This window comes from Plectropomus leopardus, chromosome 20 (assembly GCF_026936395.1).
Source record: "Plectropomus leopardus strain MGB_pleo_1.0 chromosome 20, ASM2693639v1, whole genome shotgun sequence".
Classification (NCBI taxonomy): Eukaryota; Metazoa; Chordata; class Actinopteri; order Perciformes; family Serranidae; genus Plectropomus; species Plectropomus leopardus.
The window spans coordinates 2331004-2346598 of NC_142195.1; the positions used below are offsets into that span (position 1 = coordinate 2331004).

Here is a 15595-nt window from a genome sequence, read left to right on the forward strand (position 1 = left end):
TATTTAATGTCCAAAATGACCTGACTTAAACCCTACTTATTGAGATATATGCCAAATTTCATTTTTATATTTGTAAATCATGTCATGTTGGTTACAGAACAGACACACACACACATACAAAAAAATTACAACATAAAACAAAAACAAAACAAAACAAAACAAACTTAACATTTTTTTGATGTTCATAGTAGGGGTCAACAGATTAACAACCTGGCTGATCATTGTGGCTGATATTTGACATTTTGTTGTTTATGTGTATTGGTGTATTGATTTTGCATTGGTGTTTTATTTTTTTGATAAATGTAATGCAACGACATTCCATATGGGTGATCCTCCTCCTTCCACACCTCTCTCTGGTGAGACTTTGTGGACGGTCCCTAACTGGCCTCAGGAGCTCCGAGACGTTCACGGAGCCGCTCTGACTGACTGTTGAACTCTAGCAGAGACACAGAGGGAAAAGTTGCTAAAGATGCACTGAAACCTAGAAAACTGAGCAGTAACCAGACTCCAGTCCTCTGCGGCGGAACACAGGCTTTACTGTTACACCAAGTATGAGGAACACGAGACCGACGCAACGGTAAGATTTTGGAACAGGCTGTTGTAGTGATCCGCCGAGTGGTTTCGGTGTTTGCGTGGCAGCTGCTATCTGCACTGGGAGAGTCTGTTATTGTTAGAACAAACATTTGATTTTTTCAGGGAGCGTGTGTAAAACTATCAGAAAACACCAACTGCATGAGTCCAAACTGTCCCAGTGTGTAGGTGTTGTGTTATATTCACAGTTTGGCTGTCCACATGATTATCACAGCTGTCACTGCTGCGAAGACCCCTAACACGCAGCTGCAAATGAAACCAAGTTCATCTTGTTGTAGATAACTTCAACAAGCGTGTTTTTTCATTTCCAGGTCCAGACTGTTCTTCAGAGATGACTGAAGCAAAGAAGGACTTTCAGCCCCCATTTTAAAGCCAAATACAGTTTATTTATTTGATTTTGTTCTAATTCATTGGTGTCCATCACACCGTGAGCACACCCCAGCAGCTGGGAACCATGTCTTTTCTGATCAAAAAGAAGAAGTTTAAGTTTCAAGTGCACTTTACATTGGAGGAGCTGACAGCAGTGCCTTTTGTCAACGGAGTGCTTTTCTGCAAGATCCGGCTGATTGATGGAGGGGACTTTGCCATTCTCTCATCCAGGTATTTACAAGAGCCTGTCACTTCCTTGTTGTAACCCACTGAAACCTCTGCTGCATGCAATCAACACATGAAGCTACACATTACACTTACAACAGCTTTTATGAATCCATAGGCATCTATATGGAGTTGCACCCCTCCCCTCCCCCTTTATAGCTATAACCGTTTCCACTCTTGTGGGAAGGCTTTCTACAAGATTTTAGTGTGTCTGTGGGAGACTGCATGGCTAGTTGCTCGATTTTATACACCTGTGGCAATGGGATTGAATGAAACACCTGAATTCAACAATTAAGTAGTGTGACCCAGTACTTTTGTCCATATAGTGTATGTGAAGAATTAAGCCAGTGAGCAATGAAAGAAGAAATGACCCCCAAATTTGCAAGAAACATAAAAAGTACAAGAAAATTTGCTGAAAATTTGTATAACAAAGCAAACAAACAAAAGAACAGAAAAAAAAGAAAGTAAAAAAGCAAACAATATTTAGAAATGGTACTGAAAAAATTATAGTAATTTTGTAACATAAGTTTAATGATAATTACAAAGACAGCTTTACCCTAACCCCCCCCTCCCAGCCATTCCTGCCCCATTTTTTGAATAAATAATTTTCCAGATCTACTAATTTTGTGCAATTTTTGGGACATAATTTTACCATGTTACAGTTAGTGTAACCCAATTTAAATACGTTATTGTGATTATTATACATACAGTTTTCCCCCAGCTTTTTAATTTTTCACTAGACATTTTCCTTAGGTTTTTGTCTTTTTTTCCTTAGCCATTTCCCCCAAGCTTATTTTAAACTGAATTTTTCCAAATCTACTTATTTCTTGCAATCTGTGGAACATAATTTTAACATGTTACAATTAGTATAACAATTTTAAATATGTAATTGTGATTAATCTAAATACATTTTTGTCATAGCTTTCTTCCCTAGGTATTTTTCCTCACCTTTTTTTTAAAAAAAAAAAAATCTAAATCTTCTGATTTCTTGCAATTTGTAGAACATGTCTTACCAAATTGCTTATTGCCTTTTTCCCATGTTTTTGAAAGAAATCGCTGAGGATTCAAAAGTGCTCAGGATTCAAAAGTCTAAAATACTTGAGAAAGGCATCATGAAGTAGCACAAGAAAAGTGATGTCGCTCAAGGTTTTACACTCACTTGCCTTTCTCCATGTATGTCATGTCATATGTTATGTTGTATGTGATTTATATCCATTTTCATAGTTGCCATTGCTGTTGTACAGAAACAGCAGGGTTAGATTGTGTAAATAGACTCTGCTACAAAGGAGTGGATGACTCTGTTGTTAGTTTCCCAGCTCAGATAAAGGATGGTTCCAGCTGTAAAACTGGTATGAAACTGCATGTCTTGCAGTTCAGCCTGTAGTGCACCACAGCATTTGTGATTTCACCCTCATGTCTCCTGGGAAAGTTGCCTTTGTGCTGTTTTCAGCTCCACCCTGAGGTGCACTCACACTGGGAGCTGCCCATCTTGAACACAGGCCTCTGCTGCTTGCCTCTCTGTGGGAATATGTTGAGTTTAGCTGGTTTGCTCAAGGGCTCCTGGGTAAAGTTGCTGCTGGAACAAAAATCATCTACCCTCCTGCTAGGCTTCATACAGGCCAACCTCTGTTCATGTCTAGACTGTTTCACCAAAACCATAAAAACATGAGGGCTATTTTTTTTAGCAGAAAGTAATTCCATTAAAAGGTATTTACTCTGAGCTTGGTGGATTATTTCAAGTTCGAAGGACAATGTGTCTTAATGTCAATGGGGCCAGAAATCTCAGCGACACATATCTCAAAACCCAAACAATGAAACTTAACTTATATCACTAAGGGATGTTTTTTTATTTATGACAGGCAGGTGGGTGGTGCAAAACGGAGGAGGCATGTCAAATAATTTTATAAAGCACTTGGGAGGGACTTACATTTTTATTTTGGCTTAGGGGAGGAACATAAACCTTTAAATGGTTGTATTTCAATGTATTTTAAATAATCCCTGAGCTATGTTTAGGCATTACCACAGTATTACGATATAACCCGGGTATTTTTGGTATGTTTTTCAATAAAGTCATAAATACAGGTGCTCCTCTTTTTATTACAGTCATTGTTTGTAGTGCACAGCACGCACCTTCAGAATTCAGTCTCCAGTCTCTGCTGGTGGAACAGGCAGCTGAGCTGAAAGACACAGTGACACCTAGTGGTGGAGGGAGACTGTGGGGAATAACAACATGTTGTTTTTTTTTAATCTAAACTGGTGAATTAAGGATTTATTTGATCCAAACTGGAGCTGGTGATTGTTGGAACAGTGGATTTAACTAGATTATAAATAAAAGAAGGGCTGGGCGATATGGAAAAAAGTCTTATCACAGTATTTTTTTTATATCAGTCAATATCGATATATGTCACGATACATCAAATCACTATTTCTGTTAAGCTTAAAGGTTCCCTTTTACTCCTAAGTGAGACATGAAGATATCATAAGGTTAATTTTGGTTTAAAGTTTTTGTTCTGTTGAACATTGAACATGACAAATATACTGTAGAACAGGCATCACCGACTGGCGGCCCAGTTACTAAAATTACCTCTCAGCAAAGGTCTGAACCTCATAACCAAAATCAGTATCACCATTACTTTAACATTTTACTTTGATTATGATGAATGAACGATTATTTAGCTTTTTCTCTTCTTTTTGTGGTTTGTTTTTTGCCCTCATAGTTCACTGACATTTTCATTTGACCATGGTATGTTGGAGTGTAATAAACATATGATTTATTATTATTTATTAAACTTTCCAGCATTATATACAAATTAAAAGCTCCATCTTAAACAAACTTCAGGTAAATTTAAGCACATTGTGCTGATAATAGGCCAACCTCTCCTGACTGCAGGACTCTGACTTCAACTTCTGTGAAACTTCTGTGCTATTTATCATTTTACTCAGGAATTAAAAACTTTTGAGTAGGCCTACTTCTCCTATAGCTGCCAACAGCCTGCCAACATTCCCAGTCAGAGAAAGGGTGAAAATAAGGTAATGTGCCTGTGGAACCAGGCCCCCAAAACATTACATCTGCCCCTGGTAATACTAATGAGAGCTCAGCACGAGCGGCTGGATGAGACAGCGATGCGTCCTGCTGTTTCTTAATTAATTCCATCCAAAGTCTGATTAAACCTGAAACTGACACAAAGTAGTCTGTAGATGTCTAAAGAAGTCACTTTCCACCAAATGTGACGGTTTCAGACACTTTGGTGTTCTGAGAAGAAGCTCCGCTCTGTTTGTCTGTCTCACTGCGCTGCTGTTGGACCATCATCTGTTTGATCCACGATGATGAAACGCTGCGGAAGCACACACGACTTGGTAATAAAACACTCAGCTGTTCTAGAGTCACAGTCATTCACTGGATTTAGTTCGCCATGGTGCTATTCTTATTATCAATGGCTGTTCTTGTTGTCTGTCAAAACATGGCTTGAATGCGTGATCGATAGTCTATCGACTACGTCTCATATTTCAAAAGAGAAAAAGTTATTTCGCAATAGATATCGTTACTGTTTTATCAGTCCTGAATAAGAGTAAGATGGTTTGGGTGAGTTTTATTTTGTTTCTGTCAAGTTTGAATGAAAGTGTAAGTGTCAGCACACTCATACCGTCATGTATCCTACTGTATACCCTGCTAAAATTTCAGAAAGGTATAAAGGATTTAGATATCGCCCAAGCTTACTCTGCCAGTGAGATTGAACAGCATGCTTTCATTAAAAAACTGGCAAAATTACACCATATAGGAACTGTTTTCAATGATCCTTGAACAGACCGTACGTGCTGAATGCTTCTGACTGGAAACATAAGCACATGTATGCTTAAAATAGTGATATTTCATGAAATTATTTTATGTCTCATTTTAAATTTTTGCCAAAAAATAAACCACATCTTAGGAAGAAAAATCAAACAAACAAAAACAAAAAAACATTCAATTCAATTGAATTTGCATTTTGCTCAAGAAATCAGCTGTTTGTTATGGTGTTTTGGTGTCCTTAGTTGATGTGAGGGTCTGAGGACAGAGCGACGTCGTATGCTGAAAAGCCCTCTGAGACAAACTGTGATTTGTGATAATGGCCTTTATAAATAAAATGGACTTGACTTGACTAAACCCCTGATTCTCCTGACTGGCAGGACTTGAGTCAGACTCAGTGTGATTCTGTTGGTGGCTCAGCAGCAGTGAGTGGTGAGGAGGTGCTGTAAGGAGGTGTTGTGGGGAAGTGCTGCGACAGGTCTGCAGCTTCAAGAATAACAGACAAGCCTTGAAGGACCACACCAAAGATTTTGCATGTTCTGACTCATTTCAAGCATTCCATAATGTTTTGAATTTTTGAATGTTTTTTCTCTCCCTCCCTTTTCTGAGCAGTTAAGAAATCAGCTTGCAGGGACTTACATGAGACAGACAAATATGCAAAGTGCCTTTCAATTACAGCTTTACTTTAATGATAAATAAGAACATCTCAATATTTAAGGACATTTTCTTTCTTTCTGTAAAGTTAGGCACACACTGTTCGAAATGAGCCTATTTCTGACTCAAGTTTTACAACTCATTTTAGAAGATTGAATTTCAGCTTTTTTGTTGGGTATCATTTGCCTGGTTCTGTCCAAAGATAAAAAATACACTTAACAACATCTCTACAGCTTGCATATTAACCCCTTGAGACCTGAGTAAATTGTCTTGATTTCTTTCAAAAACATGGGAAGAAGTAAAAAATTACAAGACAAATGCCTGAAATTAAGCCAAAAAACCCCAAAACAAAACAAAACAAAATAAAACAAAACAGAAAAAGGGTAAAAAAACATAAATATATAAAACAGGTAAAATAGTTAATTATAATTATATTAATAACAATTATAATTGTAAATATAGTTTTTGATATTTTCTGAACATGTTCCCCTACTTTTTAATTATAAACTTTCAGTAGTTGCTGTCTTTTTCTCTTTTTAAAAATATATTTTTTCAGTCATGTTCTTTTTCCTCATTTCTTGCATTGTGGGCCATCATCAAAGTTTTAAATGCATGTGAAAAGTGTCTGAACGCTGCACAAAATGAAAGTGATGTTGTTCCAGGTTTCAAAGGGTTGATTTTATACATATGTATATATATATATATATATAATTTAGCATAAAACAGAAATTTAGAAATGACATGTTCTTCACAAACTACAGTTTATGAATGTGCCCAGTACATGTGTGTGTGTCTTTTACTCATCAGAAATGAATCGACTTCTTATTTGGAGATTAGTGAATTCAAAAGAATAAATCGGCATGACTTCTTTTGCTGTGCTCATAGGCTTCTCAAAGTGAGACACATCTAAACAGATACAAGACACAGAGTTGAGACAACATTTAATCCCTGACACAAAGTTCTGAAACAGGCTCAGACAGATAAAGATCAGTGCAGACAGAGAGGGAAAAAACATTTTGAGATTTCAATATTTTGAATTTTCTTTTCCCCGCAGTAGAGTGGGTTTCTGGATAATGCTAATGAGCACAGGTCCTGGTCTATAGGTCTTTGTTTAAACTCAGCTAATCCTGTCCATCCTACTGTCAGGACAGGACTGCAGGATCTGCTGCTGAAATAGACCCAGTAATGCTTCTTAAAAATACAAATTGTCTCTTTTACGATTCTGTTTGTATGGATATCATACATATCAGATATAAAGAAATACAAAGTGTTCATTGATAATTAATAATTACATGCACTGGTAAGCTTTTTCTAATGTTAAACAGAGCAAGGCTGTTTGTTTCCACTTCAGTCTTGGTAAGCTGCCACACGTCTGCACAGAAATGAAAGTCATATTGGTCTCCCCCTCGAATAGAAAGTGAAACAGTGTATTTACCAAAATAATCTCTGGATTTAAAGAGATCTGAAGTACTGCCTAAAAAAATCAGGCTCCAGTCCAGTGCAAGCTGATTTTCATATCAGTGAAGTGAAATGAATGGAAACCAGCTGGGAAATATAGTTAAGCCTTTAAAGAGAACTTAACAACACTTGGCCCAAAAATTTGCAAAAAAATGAGCAAAAAGAGTTACAAGAATATTACCTTAAAATTTGGATTATTTTCTAATAATCTTCCCCTCTTTCTTAAAACAATTTAAAATTATTTTCTTTTGTTACCTTTTACTAATCACTTGCAATTTGTTGCAGGAAGAAATTGAACCAATTTGTGCAGTTTTCAAAGAGTGAAATACTTGTGAATATGTTTGAGCGCAGCAAAAGAAAACTGATGTCAGTCCATGTTTCAAAGGGTTAAGAGTTGGAAATTGGCCAAAACTCTCAAAAACACTGCTATAGTCCTTTTTACATAATAATCCATATTTAAAACAACACTTTGCAAAGCGAGGACAAAAATAAGCAGCTGGAAATATATATCGATGAACCAAAAAATGTAAAAAAAAATGCAGCCAGCTGAAACATACAGAATAAATATCAGATATCGAATTCATAATATAGAATAATAATGGAAAGGACTAGAATGACTATAAAGCTATCCCGGACTGTCCTCAGGCAGGCTGCAGAGTGGAAGCTCTTTTACCTTTAGCCTTTAACCTGGACACAGGAGTGGTCAGCAGGTTTCTGTAGGGGTCAAAGGTCAGACAGATAACAGGGTCTGCAGGTAAAGTGCTAAAATGAACAAGCAACCAGCTAATTATCCTGCTTGCAAATAACTCCATTACACAGTAAATAGATAGTTTTAGGCTGACCGTTGGCTAAATTCTCTATGAGCTTTGACGTAGTGTGTCCAGTTTATGTCTCATATTAGATGCAGTGAGTTGTGTGTGATTGCAGATTGAGACTGAAGTTGATAAGATCCAGGAAGCACACAGGGATGAGGAGCCCTCTGGGTGAATACAAACACTGCTAATGCTCCGTCATACTGACAAATATCAGTCTGTTATTCAACATTCCAACCAAGCACATAGTCATAATGGAATGCGGCCAAGATTGGACCGTTTTATTAGACATCTGTAGGTCTTTAGGGCCTGTTTGTATTAAACATGCTATAAAAACCATCGCTCCCCAAATAAAGGCCTGTTGGAGGTGCTGGAGGTGCTGGAGCTGAGATGTAGGGAGGAAAGCATTGGCCTGTGCAAGCTTTCTCGCGTCAGTGCATGGTTTATGATGTACATCCAAAAATAATAATAATAATTTTTTGAATAATCATTAAATGTGTAGGCCTTGCCATGGAGTGGAAGATTGATTTCTTTCTTCTTCAAGGTAAGTCAGTTTAATGCACATTCATTAATGCTCTTCACCTCTAGTGGCTGATTTCTCTGCTTGGCAAATGTTTCAGCCCAACTGGTGGTGAGGGCTTTTATTTTTGCATTTTAAAAGCACAGATTGGGAAGTGAAGTCTGTTAAAGTCTAAATAAAGATTATGAATTGTCAAGTTAAGGCTTGTTTTAAGTGCTTTGTTTCTCACAGCATCTAAACACTCTATTTTTACAATCAAATTTACAGCTCGGCAATGTACTAACCTAAAGATACAACACATAATAAAAATGCAGAGATCTGCGCACATAACATCCCCCTATTTCTTAAACCAGCTCTGTGGAGAATCAAAAAGATTATCCTTTTGTTCTGGGGCTGATTTCCTGAAAGTCATGATACCCTCCATCTGCCGCCAGCAGCACAGTCAGCTCTGCAGCAACACTTGAAAAAAATCCTCTCCCCTACTTAGTTCAATAGACAAATAACAACTGAGAGAGGGTCAATAATAAAGACCTCCAGCCCCACAACACAACACGACACGACACGACACAACACGAGACAACACAACACGAGACAACACAGCATGATTTTCCTGTAGTTATATTCAAATTTCTGCAGTTTTAAGTAAAAAATGGTCAAACAATGTGCATGGGGTTGATGCAACAATGATATGAATTATCCTGAGAGACTGGAGAATGGAGTGTATTTTGTCCCTAAACCTCACATAAACAGAGCAAAGTGCCTCCTTTGGATAAAGCTTTGTCATTTGTTCTAAGGTTAGGCAACATAGTGTTAGCAAAATTTACTGCAAAGTGACAAGTAGCCTCCTACTTAATGTCTGTAACATTGTGTTTAGAAAATAGGCAAAACAATCTCAAAGAAACACAGATTGATCCAAAGAAATACAAAAGAAATCCAAAGAAACAGAGTATAACTACAGAAAGACAGGCAAAGGCAAAACAACCACAGAGGAAAACAAAAGAACAACAAAGAGACACAAAACAACCACAAGGAGACATGACATGATGCAAAATGACACACAACACAAAATTACCTCAAAGTGACAAAAAAAAAAGACATAAAATACAAAAAGACACAAAACAACCACAAGGAGAGTCAGAATGACTACATGGGACACAAAATGACAAAAAGGAACTCAGAATGACCTCAAAGAGACACAAAACCACAAAAAGATGGACTATAAGGACTACAAAGAGATGCCAAACCATCACAAATTCTGCCTGTCTTGCTCCTATGTAAGATAGGTGTTGGGGCCCTTTGCATACCTGTATCTGGAGCCGATTGTCTAATGCTACCACAGACTATCTTGATAATTTTGGACATAATATAGCACACTGACCAAACAGTCAGCCATTTATTTGCTTTCCACCTAGCTTAGTTTACACCGACATTAGCTGATGTTCTTTCTGCAGCATGGGATAGTGGGATTAGTGGGGCTGCAACAATGAATCGATAAAATTTATAATAATTGATTAATAAATGTGTTGGCAACAAATAATAATAATAAAATTATTGATTCGTTTTGTCACGCGATTATTACGTCACTCGCTGTGTAGCGGGACTGTTAAAGTCCCATGCAGACAGGAACAGAGGTGGAGAAGCCGGTGTTTAGAAGGGGTATGGGAGGCAGAGAAAACGTATCGTTTGAAAACTTCAAAAGTTTGAGAAAAAACGCCTTATGTTCAGTTTTAAAGTAAGGAAGCGTGTGTTTTAAAAGTTGTCAACATTTAGTTTTTGAATTGTTTCATATTTGATTTTGCAGTGGTTTATTATTTATAATTTAATATTATTTTTGACAGCTCAAAGATGTTCAAGCAACTGCCTGTTTTTGCACTGTTGTCAATGATAATCTGTTTTTGAACAAAGTGATGGCAGAAAATGCTTATTTTATTATTTGCATTTTTAAAAAATCTGATTCATCGATTAATCGAAAAAATAATCGACTGATTAATCGATTATCAAAATAATTGTTAGTTGCAGCCCTAGGGATTACCCATTTGACATTGCTGGACTGAACTGTGTCCCGTAGTGTGTCAGCTTTGCATAGTGGTTTGGCTTTGGCTCAGAGGCCGTTTGTAGTCACAGTTAGTGCTGCTGTAGAAAAGGGAAGTGTAACCAGTCAGAATGGCTGGTCTCTAACCAGTGAGTCTGCTCCCAGTCTCCTGTCTGCTTTCACTACTCAGGGTCAGGTGTTTTTACTCTTTTGGAAAGATAAGACTCCTAAAGATAATGAATAATGTTACAATCAGAAATGTCTTATTATAATTAAACCACAGCATGTTACCAAAGAAATGTTTCCAGCAAACTGTGTGTGATAAACATCAACTTGTTTAGTAAAGGAGAGAGTAAAGATCATTACTGCTGTTCTTGTTGTGAATTTAACATTAGCTTGATATGCCAGAGGTGTGTATGATTTGGTCACTGTACTGATTTGATCTATAGCTGTGAGTATATAGCTTTTATAGCTTTTAAGATTCTATTGTATCATGTGTTTTTGTGGTTCCATGGTGTAATGGTTAGCACTCTGGACTTTGAATCCAGTGATCCGAGTTCAAATCTCGGTGGAACCTGAAATCAATTTGGACTTGTTTAAAGCTGAATCCAAGGATTTCCAGCATGTAATATACCAAACCAAGTCACTGCTGGTGTGATCTGGTCTACTTTGTTGTTTGTCCTTCCCTGTTCTTTCACTGGATAGCATCCATGGTGATATGTAAAAAACTGTCTACCAGTCCTCTATAGAGGTTCCATGGTGTAATGGTTAGCACTCTAGACTCTGAACCCAGTGATCTGAATTTGAAGTCTCACTGGAACCTTCTTAGAGAAGGCCATATTACGTACCTGTGTTTGTACTGTTGGTGGATGCTGTGCTTACTTGAAGAGTTTGATATGCCAGAGATATTTATGATATGGTTACATTGTATTGATATTTAGCTGAGTCATACATCGTCAACCTGTGATTAGTTGGCATGTTTTTATACAGCAGCAGTGTTGTTTTATAATCAAAAATAGATAATTATATATTGAATGAAAATAGTCATGCATATTTTTTTAACTGTTGCATAGCAAAAATATGGCTATTGCTATTTAGTATAGTACATCTAAAAGCTATGGCAGGCTGTAAATGAGAATATTCTTCAGCTTTTCTTGTTCCATGGTGTAATGGTTAGTACTCTAGACTTTGAGTTCAAATCTTAGTGGAACCTTGTTTGGACAAGCTGTATTAAGTAGCTGTGTTTTTATGCTATGTAGCTTGATATGCCAGAGGTGTGTATCATGTGGTCACACTTGATATTTAGTTGAGTCCATCTGAAAGCCATCTTTAAGTAAGAAATACAGTTTTCAGTAAGTTGACATTAAGATATTTTCTATTGTGTCAGACAGTTGTCTGGTTCCATGGTGTAATGGTTAGCACTCTGGACTTTGAATCCAGTGATCCGAGTTCAAATCTCGGTGGAACCTGACTTTAAATCAATCCTGAAGAAGCTGAATGAAAGTGTTTCTGGCATATGATGTGTCATCAGTGGAACCAGTGGTTTCTATGTTTGTACTGTTGGTAGCAGTTGTACTAGCTTACATAGCTTAATGTGCCAGAGGGCTGTATCATGTTATCACACTGAATTGACATTTAGTTCAGTCCATCTGAAAGCCATCTTACAGTATAACTCCAAAGTATTGTTTTGAGTATGTTGAAATAATGATTTTCTAAGTGGTTGGATACTTTTGAGGTTCCATGGTGTAATGGTTAGCACTCTGGACTTTGAATCCAGTGATCTGAGTTCAAATCTCAGTGGAGCCTTTCTGGATGGCTGAGTAGTAAAAGGCACTGTATGGTTTGTAATCCTCACTGATTTGCACTTATTTGTATATGATGTGTTGAAAGAAAACACTGACTGTGGTAATTCTTTCAATGTCAGAGGACACACATTAAAAAAAAGTCCTTACATTAAAAAAACATTTTATTGTATCAAATACTTTTGTGTGTCCATGTTGTAATGGTTAGCACTCTGGACTTTGAATCCAGTGATCCGATGTTAAGTCTCAGTGGAACCTGACTACAAGTGGGACAGTCAAAGCAGAATTAAAGTATTTCTGGCACATGATGTGAACAAGTGACTGCTGGTGTGATCTAGTCTTCTTTTTTGTTAACAGTTTCATGTCCATTCTGGATAACAGCCATAGTGATATCATGTAAGAAACTGTCTACCAGTCCTGTGTTGAGGTTCCATAGTGTAATGGTTAGCACTCTGGACTCTAAATCCAGCGATTTGATTTCTGAAGTCTCAGTTTAACCTTATTAGAGAAGAATATGTTAGGTCACCAGTGTTTGTACTGCTGATGAATGCTTTGCCCACTTAGGTAGTTTGATATGCTGGAGATGTGTATCATGTGGTCACACTGAATTGATATTGAGTCCTTCTGAAAACCATTATGTTGTTGTAGTGTAACTTTTTTATTATGTTGAAATAAAGAGATTTACTATTGAGAATAATTTGTGGTTCCATGGTGTAATGGTTAGCACTCTGGACTTTGAATCCAGTGCTCCGAGTTCAAGTCTCAGTGGAACCTTTTTTGGCCAGAGCTTTAAGTTCTTCACCTCTGTGCTAGAATTCTGCTTTAGGGCTGTTTTATATTCAGAAACAGATATCAAATAATTATAGGTTTTGTGTTCTAGAGCACTGCATTCAGGTTTAAGAGAAGTAGTGGTTTTGTGGCTCTATGGTGTAATGTTTAACTCCAGACGCACATTTCCATTTCAGATTTACATCTGATTTTAAATCTTAAGCAGTATTTTCGAGATGTTGATAAAACACAATTGCAAGATGACTGAATAATATTCTGTATTCCAAGAAGCATGGTGATGGATGCTGAAAACATTAGCAGCTTTATTTCTATTGCAACCACTTCAGTGGCGTCATTATTTCCAATCCAAGGCCACGTAGGCGTGTTATGGAGCCATAATGGAAAGGCAAGCCCCTTAAACGTAGGAGCAGCAATGAGGGATTTGTAGGGGTTATAGTCCACGATTTCACAGAGGAATTGTGGATTCAGAAGTTCTGGATTATCCGCTCAACTTTTGAAGAGTTATGTGATGCAATAACACCTCTTGTAGCTGCTGCATCATAAGGGAGCCAGTTCCTACTGACAAGCACATAGCCATAGTACCATGTGAGCTAGAAAAGCCAAAAAAGTGTTTCCATTGCAGTTTTGTGAAATTTTTGAATAGTCTGAAATACCACCTCAAGCAAGCACAAAAACTTTTTTGTCATTCATCAGTTTTTTTTGTTTTTTTTAATGTATGTGTTTCCTTTTTATATTCGCAATTTCAATTTGTGCAACTTGGGGGTTAATGAAAACCCATGGAGGCTGTGATAGCACATCAAGAAGTTTTTAATTTGACCAAAATAGTGAAAATCCAGGCTAATCTACCCACAACCAACTCACTGATTCCATGACAACACTTCCCGTTTACAGCTCCCTAACTATAGCTTTAAAAATCAGAGTATATTTTATAGCAGGAGTTACAATACCCATTTAAAGGAACTTTCTGCATGTAAAAATGCAACTAAACCCCAACTCAATGAGCTGCAACAGCAAAGAGACCTCCTGCTGACTGACCCCTCTTTTTACTGGCAGTCTGACATCATGCTCACACACAGGTCCATCTCATATAATACTTCTCTGCAGACTGCTAACACTTGTTTCACATTCACTTTCTTACAATTACAAATGTGCATATTTGGGAGCAGCCAAATACATCACCCTCAGTCTCAATCCCACTGTAAACCTTTGAGCCACCACCACCTTAGACATACACCTGCAGAATAAAGCCAGCGCATTGTTACATAAGAACCTATGCATCATACTCTAACACTTAACCCATTGAAACCTGAGCAAAGAGGCTTGCTCCCTTTCAAAAGCATGGGAGGAATTAAGGCAATGAGCAACTTAACAAGAAATGACCCAAAATTAGCAAAAAGAAAATGTAAAAATTACAAGAAAACTACCGAAAAAACAAAAACAAACAAGGAAATACCTGAAAAAGAACCCCCCCCCCCCCAAAACATACTCAGTAACATAATTGGAATATGTATTTCTTATATTTTGGGGGGGTAAATTTCTAATACCTATTTCTCTCTCTCTCGTTCTCTCTCTCTCTCTCTCCTTTTTTATAATTAATTTTCAGGTTGTTTTCTTGTCACCTTTTATCAATTTCTGTCCATTTGCTCTCTGCCTTGTCCTGTGTTATTTAAGAGAATTAAAACTTTTTGCTCGGGTTCAAATATAGAAATACCTATTAAAGGCATCTTAATGCAGCACAGGAAAAACTGATGTCCATCCAGGTTTCAAAGGGTTAATAACATGCATACAAACACACACGGCAACCAAAGAGGAGACACACAGGCACTAGCTAGCATATTGTCTCGAATGATTAAAAAAGTCACAGCTGGGTGATGTGGTTTAACTGTGTGTGTGTGTGTGTGTGAGGCTCATTTGCAACTTTGTCTCATTCCTCGGATTCTTCCACCAGAAAAAAAGATGCACACTGCTAAAAAGGAGAGCAGAGTTTGTCAAGTGGGAGTTTTGAACACAAACACATTTGTAGCAGCACTTCAGTGTTCTCGGAAAGCAGCTTAACTTACAAAAAACACAAGTGAGTTTTTCCTGCAAGACAAGTGCAGAGCAGAGGCTGTGTGGTGCTAAGGTGGTACTCTACAGTCAGAGTGGTGGACAGACATTGTTCTGTGCACTAGAACATCACAGTGAGGGAACAATAACAGCACACATATTTGAGTGGAGGAGAACTTATAACAAAGCGATTAAAGCCAGCCGTGCATACGTGGCCAGCGTGAACAGATGTGCTTCAAAAAGATGTCAAGTGTGATGGATAGATTTTCCTTCTTGCAGCTGCAGTGTCTGACTTTATCTAAGATGTGCTCAGTGACATTTATAGCAGGTTATGTGGTAGTCAGTTAATCAACTTTTCCTTTCACTTCATTAAGTCAGCTTGGCGTAAACCCTTTGAGATCTGAGCAAATTGGCTTGATTTCTTTCAAAAACATGTGAAGAAGGCAATGATCATCAAAAGAAGAAAGCCAAAAGTAAATAACCTGAAAATTAGTTAAAAAAAAAGAGAAA

At 37.4% G+C, this 15595-nt stretch overlaps 1 protein-coding gene and 4 non-coding genes across 6 annotated transcripts in view; all 5 read left to right on the forward strand.

The window, feature by feature from the left end:
• Positions 1-351: 351 nt before the first annotated feature.
• eeig1b (estrogen-induced osteoclastogenesis regulator 1b) overlaps positions 352-15595 on the forward strand; it is a 39779-nt gene continuing 24535 nt past the window's right edge. For both annotated transcript variants that reach the window (XM_042509174.2, XM_042509177.2), the window contains exons 1-2: positions 352-577; positions 903-1191. In XM_042509174.2, coding sequence (XP_042365108.1) covers positions 1046-1191 — 146 coding nt within the window. In that variant the 5' untranslated portion in view covers positions 352-577; positions 903-1045. The remainder of the gene's footprint in view (positions 578-902; positions 1192-15595) is intronic.
• trnaq-uug (transfer RNA glutamine (anticodon UUG)) lies at positions 10954-11025 on the forward strand. Its single transcript has one exon. It is a non-coding gene; the product is annotated as a tRNA-Gln (tRNA).
• trnaq-uug (transfer RNA glutamine (anticodon UUG)) lies at positions 11846-11917 on the forward strand. Its single transcript has one exon. It is a non-coding gene; the product is annotated as a tRNA-Gln (tRNA).
• trnaq-uug (transfer RNA glutamine (anticodon UUG)) lies at positions 12183-12254 on the forward strand. The gene has a single exon. It is a non-coding gene; the product is annotated as a tRNA-Gln (tRNA).
• Positions 12953-13024, forward strand: trnaq-uug (transfer RNA glutamine (anticodon UUG)). The gene has a single exon. It is a non-coding gene; the product is annotated as a tRNA-Gln (tRNA).